This window comes from Callospermophilus lateralis, chromosome 2 (assembly GCF_048772815.1).
Source record: "Callospermophilus lateralis isolate mCalLat2 chromosome 2, mCalLat2.hap1, whole genome shotgun sequence".
In the NCBI taxonomy this organism is placed as follows: Eukaryota; Metazoa; Chordata; class Mammalia; order Rodentia; family Sciuridae; genus Callospermophilus; species Callospermophilus lateralis.
This window is the reverse complement of record NC_135306.1, coordinates 110733490-110755881: the sequence shown is the minus strand read 5'-3', so window position 1 is coordinate 110755881 and position 22392 is coordinate 110733490. Positions and strand designations below refer to the sequence as shown.

At 37.4% G+C, this 22392-nt stretch overlaps 1 protein-coding gene across 4 annotated transcripts in view; it reads right to left on the bottom strand.

Annotated features, from left to right (window-relative positions):
* Positions 1 to 22392, bottom strand: part of Sik3 (SIK family kinase 3) — a 242308-nt gene that overhangs the window by 36255 nt on the left and 183661 nt on the right. For all 4 annotated transcript variants that reach the window (XM_076846383.1, XM_076846384.1, XM_076846386.1 and 1 more), the window contains exons 5-6: positions 15778 to 15902; positions 15132 to 15255 (exon numbers count right to left, since the gene is read on the bottom strand). In XM_076846383.1, coding sequence (XP_076702498.1) covers positions 15132 to 15255; positions 15778 to 15902 — 249 coding nt within the window. The remainder of the gene's footprint in view (positions 1 to 15131; positions 15256 to 15777; positions 15903 to 22392) is intronic.

Sequence of the window (22392 nt, the reverse complement as noted above, 5' to 3'; positions counted from 1 at the left end):
AATATGCTGCTCTGCTTGTGTGTGCCAGAAAAGCAGCTTCCCTTCGGAGGCTGCTTTCATCTGCTCTGTGCGAGACGCCAAGCGGTCTCTGCAGTGAAAATCACTGTGGGCCCATGAAACTTGATACGCCAACATAATGTTAACTAGAGGATGCCCAGAGCAGGCGAGCCCCGCTGTGCTGACAGGCATGATGACTGTGAGGAGAGCGAGCTCCTGTAATGGGCAGGGTCCTAAAATGGGAATGAAGATTGTCAGCGTGATTCCATCTAAGAAGGAAACATCTTTTTTTTTTTTTTTTTGTCTTTGATAATAAATCTCTCAAAGAAGTTGAAAGTATTTGGCTTGAGGAGGGACAAAAATATTGAAGATGGTAAGGGATTAAAAACCAACTTTAAGTTCACCTAAGACAGTTTCACAGAAACTCTGCCTCAAGTTTCTAAGGTAGGAAAAGACGAAACTTAAGAAAGAATTTCCTGACTAAACTTTGAAAACATGCCACCTGAAGACAGGGTGAAGGCAGCGAGGCTGATTTATCTTGGAGAAGAGAAGGTGTGGGTAGGAAGGGGCATGCTGGGTGTCCTTCAATATCTGAAGGGTCATTTACAAAGATGACAACAAAGTAGATTTGTACTGTGCTAAGGGCTTGAATTTAGAATAATTAGGAAGTCACAGGTTTGCTGTAGGAAGAATCTTTTTTTTAAATATTTTTTTAGTTGTAGATGGACACAATAACTTTATTTTATTTCTATATGGTGCTGAAAACCCCAGTGCCTTCCACTGAGCTACAACCCCAGCCCAGGATGAATCTTTTTAATGATCAGGATCTGAGGAGGGGCCAGTCCAGCAGGCAAGGTCACACGTGTAGCACAGCTAATTTTACTTATTTTATACATCAGTGTTCTGGGTAAGATTTTACTTGAAAAAGTAAATCCAGAAACAAGTAGATAGGATGAACTCCTTGGACACACCACCACCAATTCCAAGTCATGGGACTGTGAAAAGGGAACCATTTGTCCTATGAAGTAGTAGTAAGCTTACATTCACTAGAAATGTTTAATCAGAGATTGGCATTTGAGATGCCATTAGAAGGGCTCCTAGCCTTAGATCTGAGGAAGACTAAGAATCCTTCAAGGGTGGTCCCTGTGGCTTACAGAGGTGTGCATCCCCAGTGACTACCAAGATAGCTGACATGGAAGAGGCTCTAACAACTTCAATATCCTAAAATCCATGAGAATATAGGCGTGCTTCACACTTTAAGTTGAATTAACCAGAAAACTATCGTTTCACTTAAGATTTAGATGTGGCACTACATGGGGCCAAAAAGGTAACTGTGTGGTTTTTAACGTCTCCCACAGGGGTACATTCTCAGTGATCTTTTCTAAAGTTATACAGAATGATCTTCCCTTCACGTTAGTGGGTGACCACCTGAGGAGATGCCTGCACTTGGGCAGAGCTGCCGCACTGAAGCAATGATATAAGAAACCTAAACAATTCTTGGCAACTAAATCTCTTCCAGAAACCCTGTGGACTTGACTTATAGCATAATGTTCCTTTAGCATGTTGAAAAAGTAAGAGTGAAAGATACACAGAAAACAATACACACAGGGAAGGAGGGAATGAAGGATTAGAGCAAATCATTCAAAATTACTAACATTTATTTAGCTCTTATATGATAGAGTGTTAAACTCTTTAAGTTAATTCACACACCAACCTCTATTACTATAATTTGTATTTCACAGACATAAAAACTAACAATCAGAGTTGAAAACCTTGATCAGATAATAAAAGGCAGAATCGGGATATAAATTCTAGTCAGAACTCCATAGAGTTCTTAACCTATATAGTACCTAAAATACATTAATTACTTGTGTTTTAGGTAGCATATTTTTTTAAATTTATTTTTTAAATTGTAGTTGAACACAATATCTCTATTTTGTTTATTTGTTTTTGTGTGGTGCTGAGAATCGAACCTAGGGCCTTGCACGTGGTATGCGAGCACTCTACTGCTGAGCCACACCCCAACCCCTAGGTAGCATATTTTTATAAGAATAAATCAAAACAGTTTAATTCCCACCTCTGACATATCAAACGGCATATAATCTTGATAGGTATCACTCACAGGCTAACTTCGTACCAAATGGGCTAAGTCAATCAATGGTCAGAAAACTATGAACAAACTAGAAAACAGCTTTGTGTGGGGAATAACAATTTGGATGAAATGAGAAGGCAGAGACATAAGAACAAAGGGCGTGTGGGTCATTCCACTAGTAATTTTACTAGTAAGAACCAAACAATATAGGGCAACCTTACTTCATATACTCTGGCGATTGCCAGGTAATGGAGACTATGACAGAGGGCTACCAACAACAGTCATTCCCAGTCAACAACTGTGGACAAGGAAGAGGCTGAGGCAGAAATTTAGGGAACTGGATTATCAACATCTTCAGGCTGATCCTATGAAGGAGGGAAAGCCACGGTTCCTTAAACCCCTCAGGCAATGCTAATGTATGGGACATGGCAAAGCCATCATTTTCAGCTCTGTGGCAGAGGAATGGTCTGAACTGAGTCATAGATTCTTTTTGGCCACATAAAGCTACTTTGAGCTGGTGGAAACAGAAGCCATCTGTATGCCAGAAGGCAAAGGAAGAATGCAAGGAAGAAATAATTACTCAGGAAATTCATGCTTCCTACAGGTGGTGAGAGAAAGTATATAGTCTAGTTTCTCACAAGCACTTTCCTGTCAATACTAGGTAAGTTCAAAGGTAATTCCAGAGAAGTCAGCCCAACAGTTCTTTATTTTTGATAATTTTAGCACATTTTTAAATAATGTTTTTTTCTTAGCAATGAATTACTTTTAGAGCAATTCAAGTTTCAAAGAGGGCTCTATTTTTCTAAATCCCAAAATCCAAAGAGGAAACAAATTAATTGGCTATTAAATTTCTAAAACATCTGTTTCCATGGAAAATGCAGAACTTTATTAAAAAAAATTGTAAACAGTTAAATAGCATTAAAGTCTTAACCATCTTAAGATGGTTAAGATGGTTAACAGTTAAATGGCATTAAAGTCTTATCCTTAGCCAAGGGTACTAGGCAATATGTTGCTTGCTTCTGTTTTCATTCACATTGTCCAGCTCAAACGTGGGTATGGGCAAGAACTGATAGTATCACAGCAGACAGAACATGACTGAATAGTCTGCAATGACACTCTCAGGACAGAGCAGATGGCTTTGGCAAGTAAGAGTCTATCCCCTTACTTCATATTGTCTGGATTTACAAATGCTCGTGACTCACAGCTGCTTTTTAATTCTGTCTACCTTTTCCAAAAAGGAAAATAACACACAAAATATAATGTTTTTCTTCGTGAAAGGAAAATAAAAGTATGTCATAATATCCTTATACTTTCAGAATCATGGCTAAAGTAGTGTGACCATCTTGCAATGTCATGATCCCTACAGAAATAATTTAAAGGTAAATCAATAAAAATAGTGGGATTTTTGTTTGTTTTTGGCCAAAATACCTTCTTTGGGTAAGAAGCTGGCCAGAGTTAGGAATCCTCACTCTGCCTGTAGAATGCACTCTAAAAACGACATTTTATTAATATGCCTAAGGGAACTCTTTCACTGTCAACTACCAACTAGGGTGAAATCTATTTCCCACGGTCATTTTTTAAAAATCTAACACTTAATAGACAAATGGTCTTCAAATAAGACATTGGTATGTATAAATAACATACACTGTGCCAGTTTATAGACATATTCAGCCTACATAAATGTTAAATATAATCATTCAAAATACAGGGGGTTTGTTGTTGTTGCAAAGAAATTTTGTAACATTTGATACTCCTAGAACAATAATGTTGTGGAAAAAACAAGTAAATGCATATATCAAAAGCAAGTGTTATAGAATCTGAATACTTTTACTTTATAAATTAAATTTTGTTACACTATTGCTATAAGAAAGCATCTCTAAATATGAAGTTAAAGAATTGGTTATTTAAAGCAATAGTTAATGCCACAGTTTTACATACAATCAAACAAAACATATGACCTTGAAATTAACTGGAATGGAACTTAATTAATCTGAAATAGCAATTGTTGTACTAAGATTTGACTCATAAAAATAAGCACTTGTGTTAGTTCCTCTAACACAAGAAAATAGAGGGGGAAAATACTGCTTTGAAACCATTTGCTTTCAGTTGTTCTGGATAGAGAAACGGAAGTCCCATACTGGAACATGTTGGCAAATTTCTAAAATGCTATTCCAATAGTGAGATGGGGATCATATTAGAAAGTGTAGCATTCTTGATTTTTCTTTTCTTTCTTTTTTTTTTTTAAAGTCCAGGACCTTCTTCACTTTTCTGCTTCTTTTTTTCAACCAATAAGCATTTATTAATTACCAACTGTATGCCAGCGAGGAGTAGCATTGAGGCTGTACAGGAGAGTTCTTCGAATTAAATACAAACCTCCTCAAATAAATACAAATACATCACTAGTTTCTGTAATGTAATCAGAATATTCTGGAATAGAAAAAAGTTCCTACAGCTCTAAATCTTGTGAAACACTTTTGATGACTGAACACAGAGGCCACAGGGAGATGAATTGGAACAATTTAGCTAACAGAGATGCAGTTGGTAAGAAAAGTTTGTATTAGGAATCAATACACTGATGTTGAGAGGGTTCTTTCAACACAAGATAGACTATGAAGAAAACAGTGTTTGACCTACATGTCTGTTTATTAGAAAAATAATACCTATTTCTTAAAAGTTTCCTTCTTTTTTTCTTTTGGTGCTGGGGATCAAGCCCAGGACCTGGGTACAAACTAGGAGTTAATGCTCTACCACCAAGTTGTACCTGCAGCCCTCAATTTCCTTATTGTCAATCAGGTTTTTTTGGTGGTTGTGATGCTCCCATAATTAAGATTCAGAAATCAAGAGACCCTGCTTAAGGCTGGAGATGCCCACACTGAAATCCAGTCCAAGCTGAAAAGACCCTTGTTTGCTACCCTACTGTGCTGAAGCCTGTCCATTTTGCTTCACATTTTCCAAGACTTGCTGCTTACAGTAAACATGGCTTTTTCTGAGTCCTATCATCAATCATTATAGTAGAACAAAATTCTAGCTCAGTTTTACTCCAGGGTCCAACACTCAGTATTTGCTAGTAATTAGCACTTCCTTTGATAGATTATCCAGATGTACTTAGACAAAGATATCCATTCCAGGACTCTCTTGATACTTGGAATAACTCGCCAGATATGTATTTAGTGAGAACTAAAATACAATCAAAGATGGTTAGAAGGTTTCTGAAGTCAAACTGTCATTGTTCAAATCTCAGCCCTGCCACTTATTACATGTGTGATCTCAGGCATGTTAGTTAAACTTATCATGTTCTAATTTTCTTGTCCATCAAATGACCCATCATATTGCCTACTTTACATAATAGCCTTCACTATAGCATTGTTTTGAGCTTTAAGCAGTTAGTGCAACAGTGCCTGGCACATGGAAAGTATTCAGTAAATGTTATCCAAACCTCTAGAATCCTTCTACTTAGAACTTCCTTTCTCTGTTTTTCTACATAGGGTTGCCATAGCAAGGAGACAGTTGAAAAGATGAATAATAAATAGGGCAGTATCAACACTTAGGCCCTGGTTTTCTATAATGGTAGGTGGATGTTAAAGGGATGGCTATAGGAGACCTGCTTTACACTAGCTTCTTTTCTGACATCACTCCTGTTTTCTGCATTCACTGACATGAAGGCAACATGATTTTCTCCCTGGCAGTGAAGTACACCTTGAAAGGTATGAAAGAACTGCTCTGAGGGCTCTGTGCCCCTTAGTGTGTTGGCACGGGTGGGTGAGCTACTTTAATCCCCTGCCCCATTCTCTCTAAACAAAGTGGCATTAGCCAAGAAAGATGCTGTGTGGTTCTTGATGAGTAAGCCGATCAGGGCAGAGTTGTTTGCTTGTAAGTGGAAGCTTTTTGGCAGTAGCTGCAGGGTACATTCTCCATCAGAACCATTATGTAAGCCTGGGTCTTGCATTCCCAGTGATAAAATGCTTATGCAGTATTACAACTAATTAAGTCACAATGAAGTCTAATCAATAAGGACTCAAAAATATTGTCCACAAGAGATTTCTATGCACTCACTAACACTGCAGTTTTTTTCATTGTAAATTAATTTTCCTTCAGTTAAATAAATGATCTTACTATGTTTGCTAGCAGGTGGTATAACAGGAGAATAAGGCAAACTAGGCTTTGATAAGTGGGAATTCCAGGGGTTTTTCAAAATATGCTATTACTGAATGAATTTGATACCCAAAATATTTGACTTATTGTCTTCCACTAGTGGGAGGGGGAGTCAGAAAAAAGCATCTGCTGACACATGTGGTCAGGCACATTTGTCTCATCTTCTATGATAGCTCAGGAAAATGTACATTTTCAAGTTATAATGACAGTGCTACAAATTTAAAGAGGATTTATTGAAGGCTGAATTGACTTTATACCACCTAGATAATTCTTGTATAATTTGGCTTGGGGATTTTCCTAAGGGATACTTTCTGGGATGCTCTGATAAGTTTAACCCCAAAATAGTCTGTCTGATTTTGTTTTGTATGAGACACAGAAAGTCAACTCTTCAGAAGCCCTAAACACCTTTAAAAACTAGAAGTCACTTGACCTGATCACCTACACAATAACTCAAATAACAAAAGCACGTAAAATCAAGTGAGTTACCTATCACTTTAACCATATAATACAAAAGTTTAACATAAGTTATTTAACATAAGTGACTCTGTAGTAATTTAGTTTTTTATTCAAAAATATTTACTGCAAATTTATACCCTACTGGGGGCTTTTTAAAGTTTTATGTAAGGTATTAATGTGCAAAACATAGTACTGCTATCAAAGGGCTGACATTCTAGCAGGGAAGGGAGGAAGAACTCCAAATAATTCTAAGACTATGTGGTGTGAAGTCAATTCAGCTTTCAATAAATCACCTTATAAATTTGTAGCATTGTCATTCTAAGTTGAAAGCATACATATTTAGCACGTCTCAGGACCCCTACCACAGGAAGCTTGTATCAAACAGATGAGACCAGGCATAAAAACTTCTAATTGTGAAGATACTTCATTCCACACATTGCTGACAATAAAGAGAAGCTTAGAATTCTTGAATTAACCATATACATTGTTGAGCATGGTATCCCATATAGCTGGATACTAAGGAATTTAACTTGGATAGAAGCAGCTAGATGATATAGCCTTTCCTCCCTGTCTCTCAAGTGTTAATTTAGAAAACTACACCAGCTTTGTTTCTAGCAGAAAAATGGTCAAATTCAGCTCAAGTCTATGATAACAACTTAAGAAGAGATCTAGTTCTTAAGGACTTCCCTCAACCCATAATCTGTAGAACAGTGACAGCACACCTGACAGGCTCTTACCTCCACAAGAATTAACTCTCAAGTCTAGCAAGGCACAACCGTGCCCAGAAACAGTCACTGTTAACAGGAAGAGGACTCAGCAGTCTCTGGGCTTCCTTCACATGAACTTGAAACCTCATGGTATTGGAAGGGTATCTCAGTTAAGAAAAGAATGAATAATCTTAGGAATTCATGTTCTTCTCTCCTTTTGACAGTACCTTCTGATGGGTCCCAGGATTCAAGGCAACGCCAAGTGCATGTACTTTCAGGGGCAAGGAGAGATCATAATGGTAATATAGCAATATAAAAATGTTAATTCATTTCCTAGACTGGTTTGTTTTCTCTACTTAATCTTACAAAAATTTTTGTTCCTAGTTAGGGAATTACTTGTCTGAGATAAAAGAGTGACTACATTTAGGATAATCAGGTGGGCTTTCTCTTGAGTCTTTAAGCTTTCACACTAACTTATATTATAAATATTAGTTCTTTCTAAGTACTTAATGTAATATGGTTTATGTCTAAGCACTAATAGACAGTGGGGTTGACAGCATGGCTAGCTGTTTACCAGGATCCACTCTCTAAAGCCAGCTCTGCTAAGGCTTGAACAAGAATATTTTGCCATGATCTGAGGGTGTGGGGGTGGAGAGTAGAGGAGATTCAAGTTGCTCACAGGAAATACTGTGGACATTGGAAAAGCAGAGGAAGTGGTTTATTTATCTTGCCCTTTTTTGCAATAGTGTGGTGTAGCAGAACAAACACTGAATTTAAGTAATGACTAAGTTACTTATTACCTATGCGGCCTTAGGGAAGTCAACTAATTTCTTTAAACTTCAGCTTCCTAAACTTTATCGACAAAATGATAAAATAATATATGCTATAGTTATGTTGCTCAAATTAGATCAAGTATAAGAAAATATCTGATAAACTCTAAAACTCTAAAGAAATACCATATATATATAGTACCAGAAATTGAACTCAGGGGCACTTGACCACTGAGCCACATCCCCAGCCCTATTTTGTATTTTATTTAGAGACAGGTCTCACTGAGTTGCTCAGCACCTCACTTTTATTGAGGCTAGCTTTAAACTCGAGATCCTCCTTCCTCAGCCTCCCCAATCACTGATTACAGGTGTGTTCCACCACACTTGCTAATTTCTTGATACTACTATTGATATTATTATTATTTGAATAAGCATATCCCCTCTGAAAGAGCTTTTGTAGTCAACATTTTAACAAACCTGTGCATTAATTCATTCATTTAATAAATAATTATGAGTGCCTACTAGAACTCAGTCACTATCCTAAACTCTGAGAACCTAGCAGTCAACAAAATACAAAAGCTTAGTACAGTCAAGTGATACTGGAAGTCAGAGGTAAGAGACAATATATACTGTTAGGTCATGACAAATGCTCTGAAGAAAAAGCAGTTATAGGGCTGGGGATGTGGCTCAAGTGGTAGCACGCTCGCCTGGCATGCGTGCGGCCCAGGTTCGATCCTCAGCACCACATACCAACAAAGATGTTGTGTCCGCCGAAAACTAAAAAATAAATATTAAAATTCTCTCTTAAAAAAAAAAAAGAAAAAGCAGAGTTATAGAAAAAAAATGCTGATCAAACCTCAGCACCATATAAAAAATGAAATAAAGATATCATGTCCAATGTCCACCTATAGCTAAAATATATATATATATGAAAAAACTGTTGGGGGTAGTCAGGAAAGGATCCTCTGAGAGGACAAGAAAATATCTGAGGGAACAGGAATGTATGTGCTTACAGGGTGGAGAAATAGCAAGGATGCCTCTGTGACTGGAGTTCAAAACCTTAGATGAAGAGCAACAGAAAATGAGATCAAGCTGGGTACAGCAGTGCACACTGGTAACTCCAGCTACTCAGGAGGAGTATCAAAAATTCAATGCCTTCCTGGGCAACCTAGCAAGACCCTTGCTTAAAACAGAAAATACAAAGGATTGAATGTAGCTTAGTGGCACAGCACCTCTGGTTCAACCAATCCAGAAAGAAAGAGGGAATGAAGAGCAGAGAAATGAAATCAAGGAGGGGAGGGTCAATCGCAGTTGTGCCCTATAGGCTAAAACAATAATGACTTTCAGAAATTTATTCTAAATGTAAATGAAAGTCATTGAGGAGAAATTGGGGCTGCATTCTGACAGAGATAAATCTTACTACATGCCAGACACTATGCTAGATTATAGACAACTGTGAAAAAGACATTTTGTTTGTACTTACTCTAAAGTTTAGTGTGGAAGACAAACAACAAAGGAATTAAAATATAAGGTATGATAAGTATTATGGTAAGATAAAGTTCAGGGGCCTGAAGAATTAGTAGAAAAATATCTTGGTTCTTACTTCTAGCCCATCTACTTTCTTCTAGATTCTACAATACAGGAATGGATGAAATGGGATTGAGGAAGAAAAAAGTATTTGGGGCAGAGGAAGCTGCTTCCAGAGAACATGAAATTGAGAGAACTAGAACACAATTGGGATGGCTGGTTGTAGATGGGAGCTGATGTTGAAGAGAAAGGCAGGAGCCAGCACAGAGAGGTATTTCCATGCCACTGTTTTTTAAGCAGCAGTCATAAGCTCAGTTCATTAAGTTGTAATCACCATTTTTTAATGGAATAGAATAAAATATACTAGAGTGTACTGCATACAGTAATAGTAAACTTTGCTTTTTAAAAAATACTTTTGTTCATTTGTATGCACATATGTATGTTCTAGGTCAACAGAGAAGATACGTTTTTATTATGGCCATAGTAAAAATGTTTAAAAGTCAGTGCTTTAGACATATTAGCACATTAGGGCAATGGCAAACCAGTGAAATGTTTTAAGCTGGAAAATGGTATGATCAGATTTGTGGGTGTCTAGCATGTTTTGTTTTTATATTTGTATTTTGAAAGGATTATTCATGCAGCAATGTGGAGAATGGATTACAAAAGGACAAGACTAGAGCCAGAAATCCACAGAGCTGAATTTAGGCAAGAGAGATTGTACTGAGGAAGTACAGAAAAAAATAAAAGTAAGAAGGAAACAAAAGAAAAACCAAGGAAAATGGAACTTTAAAAGTCTTATACAGGGCTGGGGTTGTGGCTCAGTGGTAGAACACTTGCCTTGCACGAGTGAGGTACTGGTTTTGGTCCTAAGCACCACGTAATAAGTAAATAAATAAAATACAGTTATTGTTTATCCACAACTAAAAAAAAAAAAAAAAAGCCTCATGCTTACGGTCCAAAGACCTCTCCTCCCAGTCCTGTCATCACTCCTCAAATTAGTTCTTTTCCAGGCCTGGCACTCCCACATTTCTAGGAATTTTATAAATTTTAGAGTTACCATAAATTCACTCACTTAGAAAAATTACTTTGTGCACTATTAATTAGCCTATGTAATAAATAAAACAAAAAGAGATACTATGTTTTAAGAAACCTATAATTTAGGGTAAGTGCCAATTATATTTACTGATCAGATAATGGAGACCATATCACCCAAAGGAACCTGAGAATGACCAGGTCACCACAGACTTTCCTGTGACCAGCAGACACCATGACCAAGTTTCCTTTAAAAGAAGAGTCTGAGAACCCCAAAAGTATCTCTCACTCTTGAGATGACCCACATTTTTCCTTGAATGTGTGCCTTGCTCTCTGAAATAAATATCTGTCTTAAGAGCTAAATTAAATTAGCTAACTAAAGTCATTTCTGCAATGTTTGTCAAGAACCCCACAACTAGAGAATGTGGTAACTTGGAAGCAATGAGAAAAAAGTGTTTCAGAAGGTAAAAATGAAGTAAAAAACCTATATAAAAAGTGGGCAATCCCAGCTGCACAGGGGGCTAAGGCAGAAGGATTACTTGAGCCCAAAAGTTTGAGGCCAACATGGACAACAAAGCAATATTTATTTAAAAAAAAAAAAAAAAGTGGCAAAAGTCCTAAAGAGATACTTTACCAAAGACAGGCAGATGGCAAGTAAGAATCAATGGGGAAGACTGAGGCAGGAGGATACCGAGGTCAAGGTGAACCTAGGCAACTTAGCAAGACTGTCTCGAAATATAAAAGAGAGGATGGGGGGGGGGGAGCGGGACATGATAGAGCAATTGCCTAGCATGTGCAAGACTAAACAAAACAAACAAAAATAAAACAAAACCCCAAACAATGAGATATCAATATATATCTATCAGAGTGGACAAAATCCAAAATGCTAATACCATCAAAGCTGGTGAGGATATAAGCAATAAGAACTCTCATTCTCCAAAAAATGGTACAGCTACTTTGGAAGACAGTTAGTCAGATTATTATAAAACTAACCATAGTTTGGTTATGGCCCCATAACCAAGCTCCTTGGTATTTATCCAAATGATCTGAAAATTTATGTCCCTATAAAAACCTGCACAAGGATGTTACAGCAAATTCATTCATAATTATCAAAACTTGGAAGCAACAAGGTAAAAGGATAAACTATGGTTCACCTAGACATTGAACTATTATTCAGCACTAAAAGGAAATGAGATATCTAGCCATAAAAAGACATGGATGAAACTAATGCACATGTTACTAAGTGAAAGAAGCCAATCTGAAAATGCTACATACTGTGATGTTTCCAAATATGTGGCATTCTGGAAAAGAGACAATAAAAGAATGAGACAATAAAAGAATAAGTGATGGTGAGGGAAATGGGAGATGAATAGGCAGAGCCAAGAGGATTTTTAGGGCAGTAAAACTATTCTATATGGTACTATACTGGTGAACACATGTCATTATGCATTTGTCAAAACCCACAGCAAATGCCACATTCAATGAACCCTAATGTACACTATGGACTGTAGACAATAATTCTGCATCAGAGTACGTCCATCAGATGTAACAAAGGTACCACAGTACTTGAAGATGTTGATTGAAGGGAAGTGTCGGGGGTAGGCACAGAAGGGTATATGGAAACTCCATACCTTCTGTTCAGTTTTGGTGTGAACCTAAAAGTGCTCTAAAATATAAAATCCATTTTAAAGGGTAAGGAATGGTGAAGCACTAAAAACACTTGGGAGGGCAGCAAGATAAAACTCAAGACAGGCAGTTGATTGAAGACAAGATCAATGATGACCCTGGCCAGAGCAATCTCCTGGAACACCTCTTCTTCCTTTTTATTAAAACTGGAGAGAGATATGACTACTTCCTTTCTCCATTCCCTTCCATCCTCTTCTCTGAGCCTTTTGTTCCTACAGCTCCGCTAAAACTACTTCAAGATCAACAGCCTCCACACATCTAAATCCAACACTTGCTCCAGTCCTCTTGCTTCACTTGGCAGCACCACTCCCCATGGCTCCTTAGTCCCTTCTCCATTATCTTCATTTGGCTTTTTTTAAGACAAGCTGACCTTGGCTTTCCTCACTAGCCACTCTTATAAACCATCTATTCAAAGATGATTCCCAAATATACTAGCCTACAACTCTCCCAAATTTAACTGTGGTGTATGTAATATCTCAATTTAGATGTCTAACAGGCACATCAAACTTGGTACGTCTAAAACAGTGCCTGCCACTCTGTATGAAACTATAATGGTGGATAGTATTATTGTATCACATTATAATATAATGGTGACCATGTATTATCTTTTTCCCATGTTATACCGCAGTCTCAGAACTAGCCACCAATAATTGTCATCTGAATTATTTTAAGTTTCCTTCTAATTGGTCTCTTTCCTTCTGCCATTGTACCGTTTGGCCTACTAGAAATATAGCATCCACAGCAATAATATTTTTAAAGTCACTCTAAGGGTTGGGATATAGCTTAGGGATTCAGCATTTGCCTAGTGTGTGCAGAGCCCTGGTTCAATCCCCAGCACTGCAGAATAAAGAAGTAAATAAAAAAATAAAAAGGTCACTGTAGGGCTGAGGCTGTAGCTGGGCTGGGGCTACAGCTCAGTGGCAGAGCGCTTGCCTTGCACATGTGAGGCATTGAGTTCAATCCTCAACACCACAAAAAAATAAATAAATAAATGAATAAAGATATATGTTCATCTACAACTAAAAAAATATTTTTTAAAAAGTCTCTGTAAAATTCTTTCAACTTTTTTGTATGTCTGAAAAATTTCATAATACAATCTAAAGGAAAAAACAGGTCAGATTACATCATTCCTCTGTCAAAATCCCCCAACTGTTTGCATTTCACTCAGAATAAAAAGCATAGTCTTTAACTAAACGGTAAAATTCCGTTCCATCTTACCTCTCTGGTCTCTTCTGCCTCCTGGCTGTCCCCCTTTCCTTTAGAGCACACAGACCTGCTTCCTGTTACTCAAATACTCAGGCATGTTCCCTCCACTGGGGCCAGTGCACCTGCAAATCCCTCAGCCAGGGACTCTCTTCTGCAGACGTCATAGCTTAAGCCCTCACCTTCTTTAAATATTTACTTTTCCCCACCATATCTTTTCAAATGACCTCCCACCCACCATCCTGCATTCTTCTATTTCATTTTTCTCACAGAATTTATCATTGTCTAATATACTACTAAGTCATGCATTCTAAGGCAACTTAAAGTTAAATCTAGTTCATGTTTCACCTACTTATTCTAAAATGCAATTCCCATGTGCTTATACTTTGCTGCCAACCCAGGCGACATATGTTCTTCCTTAAAATGAAAACAGATGATTAAGCAAAGTACACTACTTTCTATATTATCTCTAAAATATTCTCTTATATGCATATAGATGGAGAAAAAAACTAGATTCTGGGTATCTGGTATCTGTTTCCAATGTTAAATTTTTCCAAAAGCTACTTACCCTACTGCCCACTCATTTAAAAAATATTTTTTTATGAGAGTCTGGAGGACGAGTATTATAGAAGTAGGAAATGAAGTAGTAGAAGACTAGGATGCAAAGCATGCTTTATCCTTAGCATTTAAAACCACATTGCGGAGTCAGGTGCCATGGTGCACGCCTGTAATCCCAGCTGCTCGGGAGGTTGAAGCAGGAGGATCGCAAGTTCAAAGCCAGCCTCAGCAACAGTGAGGTGCTAAGCAACTCAGTGAGACTCTATCTCTAAATAAAAAGCAAAATAGGGCTGGGGATGCAGCTCAGTGGTTGAGTGCACTTGAGTTCAATCCCTGGTGCCAAAAAAAATAAAATAAAATAAAATAAAATAAAACCACATTGTAGGCTGGGGTTGTGGCTCAGTGTTACAGCACTTGCCTAGCTTGTGTGAGACACTGGGTTCAATTTTTGGCACTGCATATAAATAAATAAAATAAACGTCCATCAAAAACTAAAAAATATACTTAAAAAAAACCAAAAACACATACACACACATTGCAATGGGGCCCTAACAAATGGAAACCTAATATTATAATGAAAAGAGGATGCGGTGGGAGGACAGAGGTGTAACAGGAATATTTACTGTATTGCCTACTGACCTTTATATACATTATCTCATATAATCCTTATAGTAATACCCCTCCCAAAACTCTCAGCCAATTTATAGATGCAGAAACTAAAGCTCAGACAGACTTAGTAATGTGTAGAGTTCAGATTCAAACACAGGCAGGGCTATCTGGTGCTGATGTAGATATTACTCTGTTCCTACCCAACTTTGCCTCTTGGAAGCACCAGGACAGAAACTGGAACTAAGAAAGGTTGTTAAATGGGCCATTTATACTCCATCATTAAATTCCTGGAATAACTTAGCATGAACCCAAGTCACAGCTGTGTATTGGCAGCTCCCTTACCTGTGGACATAAAAAATGGGATGCGGAACTTTCCACTCAGCACCCGGGCCCGCAGATTCTGCAGTGTGCTCCCATCAAATGGCAGGGCACCGCACACAAGCACATAGAGGACAACTCCAAGACTCTGCATCCCAAACAGAGAGTATGTACAATTAATTGCATCAGAGGAAATAAAAAGAGGCCATTTTGGCATGTGTGTTAAGATGATGGTGAGTCACACAAGATTATCCAACAAACTTTTTCTGTTTTTATGACAGATAATATGGGGCACTGTCAAGACCAACCACCTTCAGAATAGTTAACATTCTTCTTTGCTTCTAGACCTGTATTTGGGGTCATATCCCAAACTTTTCTCAGTGCTTATCTTCTAGGGGTAAGGCAAAGCAACAACAGAAAGAATCACTGTTTTTGACAAGAGTGCCCATCCACACTGGCCCTTGGGGTTCTTTTGCAGATTCCAAGGGGTAGTTTGAAACTAACGTTCAGCCCATAAGATGAATATTAGAGAGAAGACTGCTGAAGAATGGGAATAGAAGAACAGGTGACCATGCTCTTCATTCACATGCAGAATTATGTGTCCTCCGGGATGAGAATAGTGCCACCCAGTGATGGGGTGGATGGGGTTGAAGAGAAGGCAGTTACTTACCCAGATGTCCACTTTGGGCCCATCATACTCCTTTCCTTCAAAGAGTTCTGGTGCAGCATAGGGAGGGCTGCCACACCAGGTCTTCAGCAGCTGCCCAGGAGTGAAGAGGTTACTGAAGCCAAAATCTAGAAAGGCAAATGGAACAACTCATGTCATCACAACCCAGCAAACACTAGTCTCTAGTCACCAGTGCAAAGGTCCCCAGATCATTAAGTTTGAATATCAAATGAAAAAAGAGAACATTTAGAAATTACATAAACAACCACTTGGAACTTAAAAATAAAATAGTGAAACAGAAATATAGAAAGCTGGAATGTAAAAGGTACCTGGTTAACTAAAGTAAGCATGACTGGTTTATGTCAACAACAACAACACTGATCCCTTCATAAACCTAGGCAGAGTAAGGTAGGTGGTACTTACCCCTTTAAGAATAAAAATAAACTGAACATTGATGTTTAGACTGCTTTAAAATCAAATTCATGAAGCCTCCTCAGTTAGACCAAAAATTCGTATTATTTTTATTCCTTATGACAAACATAAGCACAAATTATGACCACTTAAAAATTACACAAAGTGATGTTATCATTGTTAAGGAGGCTTATGCAAGATGAAGAATATATTGGGCATAGTGGCGGATCCCTGTTAATTCTAGCAACTCAGCAGGCTGAGACAGGCAGATCACAAACTCGAGGTCAGCCTCAGCAACTTAGCAAAACCCTCAGCAACTCAACCAGATCCTGCCTCAAAATTTTAAAAAAGTGGGGGAGTGCTGGGACTGTAGCTCAGTTGTAAAGTGCCCCTAGGTTCAGTCCCAGTACTGTGGGAGGCAAAAAAAGGAATATTCAGCTTTATATTTATAAAGTGAACCAAGAACACTTGAACATTTTAACTTCAATTCTCTTTGTGTTTCGCCCCATTTTGCTTTCTCTCCTTCTTACTATTTTAAGAAGAAGTGAATGAGAGGTAGGAGGGGTTGGATCTTTAGGAGGAATAATAAGAAAATGAGCAAGGATGTCAGGCCAAAGGATAGGGTCACCAAAATACAGTTTTATTTATGAACAAGTCCCTATGACAGGCTAGAACTCCCTCATCCTCACTTCCAGTGGGAACTGCCTCCTGCCTCAGGCTTACCATGCGTGCTCCCTGCAGCCACAGCAATCCTAAAGGATAGACATCCACCTAGTCCCTGGATCTTGTTGCTCCCTTTCCTGGCTGTACTCCTCTGTTGATAACTCTGCTTCCTTTCACTGTTTGCTATCCTTTCTTCTACCTTCTATAGAAGGTACTTCCTCATAAGCATTTGGTGGTTTTGACTGTCTTTTCTTGCTCCATATTTTCTTAACTCTTCTTCTCCCACAGCTTCCATTATCATTTGTTTGATAATAATTCCCCAAATTTACATTTCTGGTCCTGGAACCAGATTTTAGTTCCTGGCATTAAACTTCCAATTCCTGCTTGGAAAGAAACACTAGAAACACACCATTTTCCAAAATCAAGCTTGTTCTTCCAGTGATGCTCCTCCAGTAAGGCCTCATTAATGGCATCACCATCTCTATTATAGGAACACTGGAGTCACCTCGAATTCCTTTCTTCTTTTCATTTCCCATTTTGAGCTGCTTTTGCACCATAACGTGTCTGGTCCATCTCCTGCTTTCCAGTCCTATCATCCATCTCTCTCTCTCTTTCTTTCTTTCCTTATTTTTAGTTATTGATATACATAATACCTTATTTTTTAACTTTTTTAAAAACTGTAGATGGACACAACATTTTTATTTATTTATTTATTTTTATGTGCTTCTGAGGATTGAACCCAGTCCCTCACATGTGTGAGGCAGGTGCTCTACCACTGCGCTACAGCCCCAGCCCCTACCTTTATTTTTATTTGTTTGTTTATTTATTTACTTATTTTTATGTGGTGCTGAGGATTGAATCCAGGGCCTCGAATGTGCAGGTAAGTGCTCTACCACTGAGCCACAACCCAGCTCCCACCATTGTATTTCATACTCTTCTCATCTGTGGCCTAAACTGATGCCACACTTATCACCAAACATCGTTTCATCTCCCAAGAAGCCAACTATTCACAACACAGGGAATGTTACACAAATCAGACCTGTTACTTCCTTGCTCAAAAACCCTTGGTGGCTCCCTTCTGCTTGCAGAAGGTCTTCATCTCTCGGCTTGGTAATATAAGGTTCTTCCAATTCCATTCCCACCTTTCCAACTTATCCCCAGCCATGCTAGCATTACTAGACTACTCCCGTCCTGTGTTTACATGCCTTTCTTAGCTATTTCCTTTCTGTGCCGTGCCTTTCCTTTCTTTTCCACCTTTAAGATATCACTCATTTTCAAGGCCCAGTCAAATATTACTTTCTGGGGCTGGGGATGTGGCTCAAGCGGTAGTGCGCTCGCCTGGCATGCTTGCGGCCCGGGTTCGATCCTCAGCACCACATACAAACAAAGATGTTGTATCCGCCAATAACTAAAAAAATAATAATAATAAAATAAAATATTAAAAGTTCTCTCTCTCTCTCCCCTCTCTCTCTCTCTTTTAAAAAAAACAAATATTACTTTCTGTATGAAGCATTAATTGATTCTCAGCAGAAAATACCATGTGGAAGGCTTTCTTCTCAGTGCTTTGTTAGGGCAAATTTTGCTTAAATACAAAGCCTTAGAGTTAGGAGTAAGAACAATATTTGGAGTGATTATAGAAGACCTATTATAAGGTTTCCAAGAGTAGAAGATCTTGTTTGATATGTAATACAAATAAGAGCAAGTCATCAGAATTTGTTCCTGTTTGTTGATCCTTACTGAAATCTTGCATTTGGTCATTGGGTCTAGCTGGTGAAGCCATCTATTTGGCTGTATGTAACATACTGGGAAAGCAGATGCTAACAAAGGCAGCCTGAGTGTCCCAATTCTTTTTTTAATGTACCAAACCTATAGGATCTGGCCCAGCTTCACTTTTTACATGTGCATATTATTATAAATTGAAGTTTCCTGGAAAGCATATTGTTATCTTATCTTCCCTTCAGCAGCTCTTTACAAGTACTTCACATTAATCTTCACTGTTGCTATGCATCTTGTAAACTAAAATTCTGGCTAGTTCACTGCCTATTCAGTTATACTTTATTTTCTAAAAGTTTAAATTATCCATACAGGAGAAATGTGAAACTATTAACATATACTAACTCTGGAACTCATTTTGAAATTCAGTTCCTTCCAATTGACATTTCAGGAACTGAACAACTAGAGAAGAATGCCTCCTTTCTATTCTCTTAGTGGCTTGCCTTTGGGGACATTTTGCTAGACATTTTAAGAGAACTAGAAGGAAAAAAAAAAGGGGGGGGGAGCTAAAACCCAAACTAGTCTCCTTTAGATTTGGTAAAGTTCTAGGGGAATGCTAGGGTTGTGTAGTAAGAAGTAAAAGTGAGATGGGATAGGTGGGTAACAGATAAGATGTGGAACAGAAGTATGATGATTTTTGCTGTTTTTAGTTAGACAACTGAAAAATAAATATGAAGGATCACCAAACATGGAAGAGAAATTTCTCAAAACTAAAATTAAAAGTAATGAGAAAAAAAAATTAAAAGTAATAAAAAAAAAGTAATGAGTAAATTGAAGAAGTAGTCTCACTAGCTTACATCAGAATACCAAAGAAGCAAGTAAAGAAAAGCTTTAGAACTAAGTTTGAAGCGTTACCTTGGACTCAGAAAATTGCATTTCTATTCACATTTTGGCTCTGAAATTGCTTTTATTTATATCTTTCATTTTTTTTATTTACTAGAATTTCTTACTCTCCATTTCTTTTTTACAAATCTCTCAAATATTTCCTTATTTTCCTTCACTTATTTATTGAACTTGAGTTTATAGAACACTTCTTATGGGTGAAGCAATGTGTTAGTTCCTATGAAGAACCAATAGCATAACAGATTTAATTTTGGCAAATAAGTCAAAAAGGAGATAGAACTTAGTTGAGTGGCCAGGATCTGGAGACGCAGGGCAGAAAGTGGAAATGGAATGCTATATGGAGGGGAGGGCCAAGGGAATATAAGCAGGGAAGGACACTTAGAACTAGCTTGCTAAGTTCAAAGAACCATAAAGAGACTGCTCTGGGGCTTGTACAGGTAGGTGACAAGACTTTTCCGTATGAATGAAGAGTAGCATCAGGCCAAATGAAGTGTAGCTTTAAATGATAAAACAAGAACCTCAGACTTCATTCCTGTAGGTCCCTGCTTTTCTTTTTTGTTTTTTTTTTTTTTAAATATTTATTTTTTAGTTGTAGTTGGACACAATACCTTTATTTTACTTATTTATTTTATGTAGCGCTGAGGATCGAACCCAGGGCCTTGCACATGCTAGGCAAGCACTCTACCACTGAGCCACAATCCAGCCCTTCTCTTTTCTTTTGAAGGAAAGAAAGAAAAGAAAAAAGAAGTTTTTTCCCCCAAATTTAAAAATTTTATTAGACTTCATATATAAGGAATCTGATTATGAATTAATTATAACCTTTGGTTCTTGGCACATTCTCACTATCTTCCACTCAAGGACTGTTTTTATTTCCCCATGCAGCTTGATAAGTAAAAAATAAGAAATATAGGAAACATTCCATAAAATTCATCAATTTATTGCATACAGTTAGTTTAAAGGTCGTACAACCATAACCACAGGTTATTTAGAGCACTTTTATCCCCCCCACCCCCCGGAAAAGAAACCATGTACCAATTAGCAGTCACTCCCCATTTCCCCAAATGTTTCTCCAGAGCCCCAGTCCTGGTGTTGTTCACTTTCTCTCTCCACAGACCTATCTATTATGAACATTTCACATAAATGTAAATAGACATGCTTGTGACAAGTTTCTTTCACTTATTATATAATGTTTTCAAGGTTCACTCATGTTTTACCCTGTTAGTACTTTGTTTTTTTTTATTGTTGAGTAATATTCCTTAGTATGAATATACCATTCATCAATGGTTAGACATTCAGGTTGTTTCCACTTTTCACTTGTATGAAAAATACTGCTATAATCATTCACATAAATTTTTGTGTTAAAGAGTTTTCATTTCTCTCAGATATACACTTAGGAATGGAACTGCTGGGTCACATGATAACTCTGTGCTTAACTTTCTGAGGAACTGACAAACTATTATTCAAAGTGGATGCTGATTTTACAACCCCATCAGCAATATACAGTGTTCCAATTTCTCCATATCTTTGCCAATAATTGCTACTGTCTTTTAAAATATTATTATTAAGCCATACTAGTGTGTGTGAAGTGGTATCTTACTGTGGTTTTGACTTACATTTCCCTGATGATTAATATTGTACATCTTTTCATAAGCTTATGAAAAAATGCTGTTTGCATATTTGTATGGGAGAAATAGCTATTCAAATCTTTTTCTCACCTTAAATAAGGATGTCTTTTCATTATAAAGTTTTAAAAAATTTATTCTGGATACACATTTTTAATATGATTTACAACTATTTTCTCCCAATCTGTGGACTGTCTTTTCAATTTCTTGATGGTGTCTTTGGGTACACAGAAGTGTTTTTTTTGTTTTAATTTTTAAGTGTCTTTTTGGTGGTTCTGGGGATTGAGCCCAGGGCCTTGTGCATGTTAGGCAAGCATTCTACCACTGAACTATATCCCCAGCCCACCAGAAGTTTTAATTTTTTAAAATATATATTAGTTGGACACAATACCTTTATTTATTTATTTTTATGTGGTGCTTAGGATAGAACCCAGGGCCTCATACCTGCTAGGTGAGTGCTCTACCTCTAAGCCACAACCCCAGTCCCAGAAGTTTTAATTTTGATGAGACTAAATCACCTAAATTTTCTTCTGTCACTTGTGTATTTGGTGTAAATGCTAAGAAAATGTAGTTATTTCTGAAGAGGTTTGAGGACCAGTCTCAGAGGCAATAAGGAGCTTGAAATTTTGGAGCAAACAAGTGACATGATAAAAATTAATCCAAAAGCAAGATTAGCTTGGGTGTGAGAGCAAAGACTTGTGTTAAAGTGGTATTAGTGAAAATGAGAAGGACAAATCAAAAAATATTTTGAAAAGAGTAGACAGTACTTGGTAAACAAACAGAATACATGGGATGAAAAAGAAGGGAAAGTAGAGAATATGGCCCTGAAATGTTTGGGTAGATGATAGGCTTTAGCTTCAACTTGGAAGCTGACTTGGGAAGGAAAAAGAAATTACTATATCATATGTTTTAAATTTGAGAAGGTAATTAAAAAATATAAGTAGAGATGTTCTGAGGAAGTGAGTTTTAATAAGTGTAAAAATATTGCTGAAAAAAATAAAGAAAAGGGGTGAACAGTATTATTTAAGAAACACCCAGAGGTACTTCCTACTCACAGGTTCAAGAATAGCAAGAGGATGCAGCACAAAGGAGAGAGAAAGGCTGAAGGGGAAAATCAGAAAAACAGTTTTATAAAAAGAAAGTTGAGGCGAGAAAAATACTTAAAAAAAGGAAAAGGGGGTATACAGTATCCATATAATGTCATCCAAGTATTGTGCAATTTTTATTTTGGGGAAACAAAGATAACATAATTATTATCTATTAGGAATGGTATTATTTCTGCCAGGCATAGTGTGGCACATGCCTG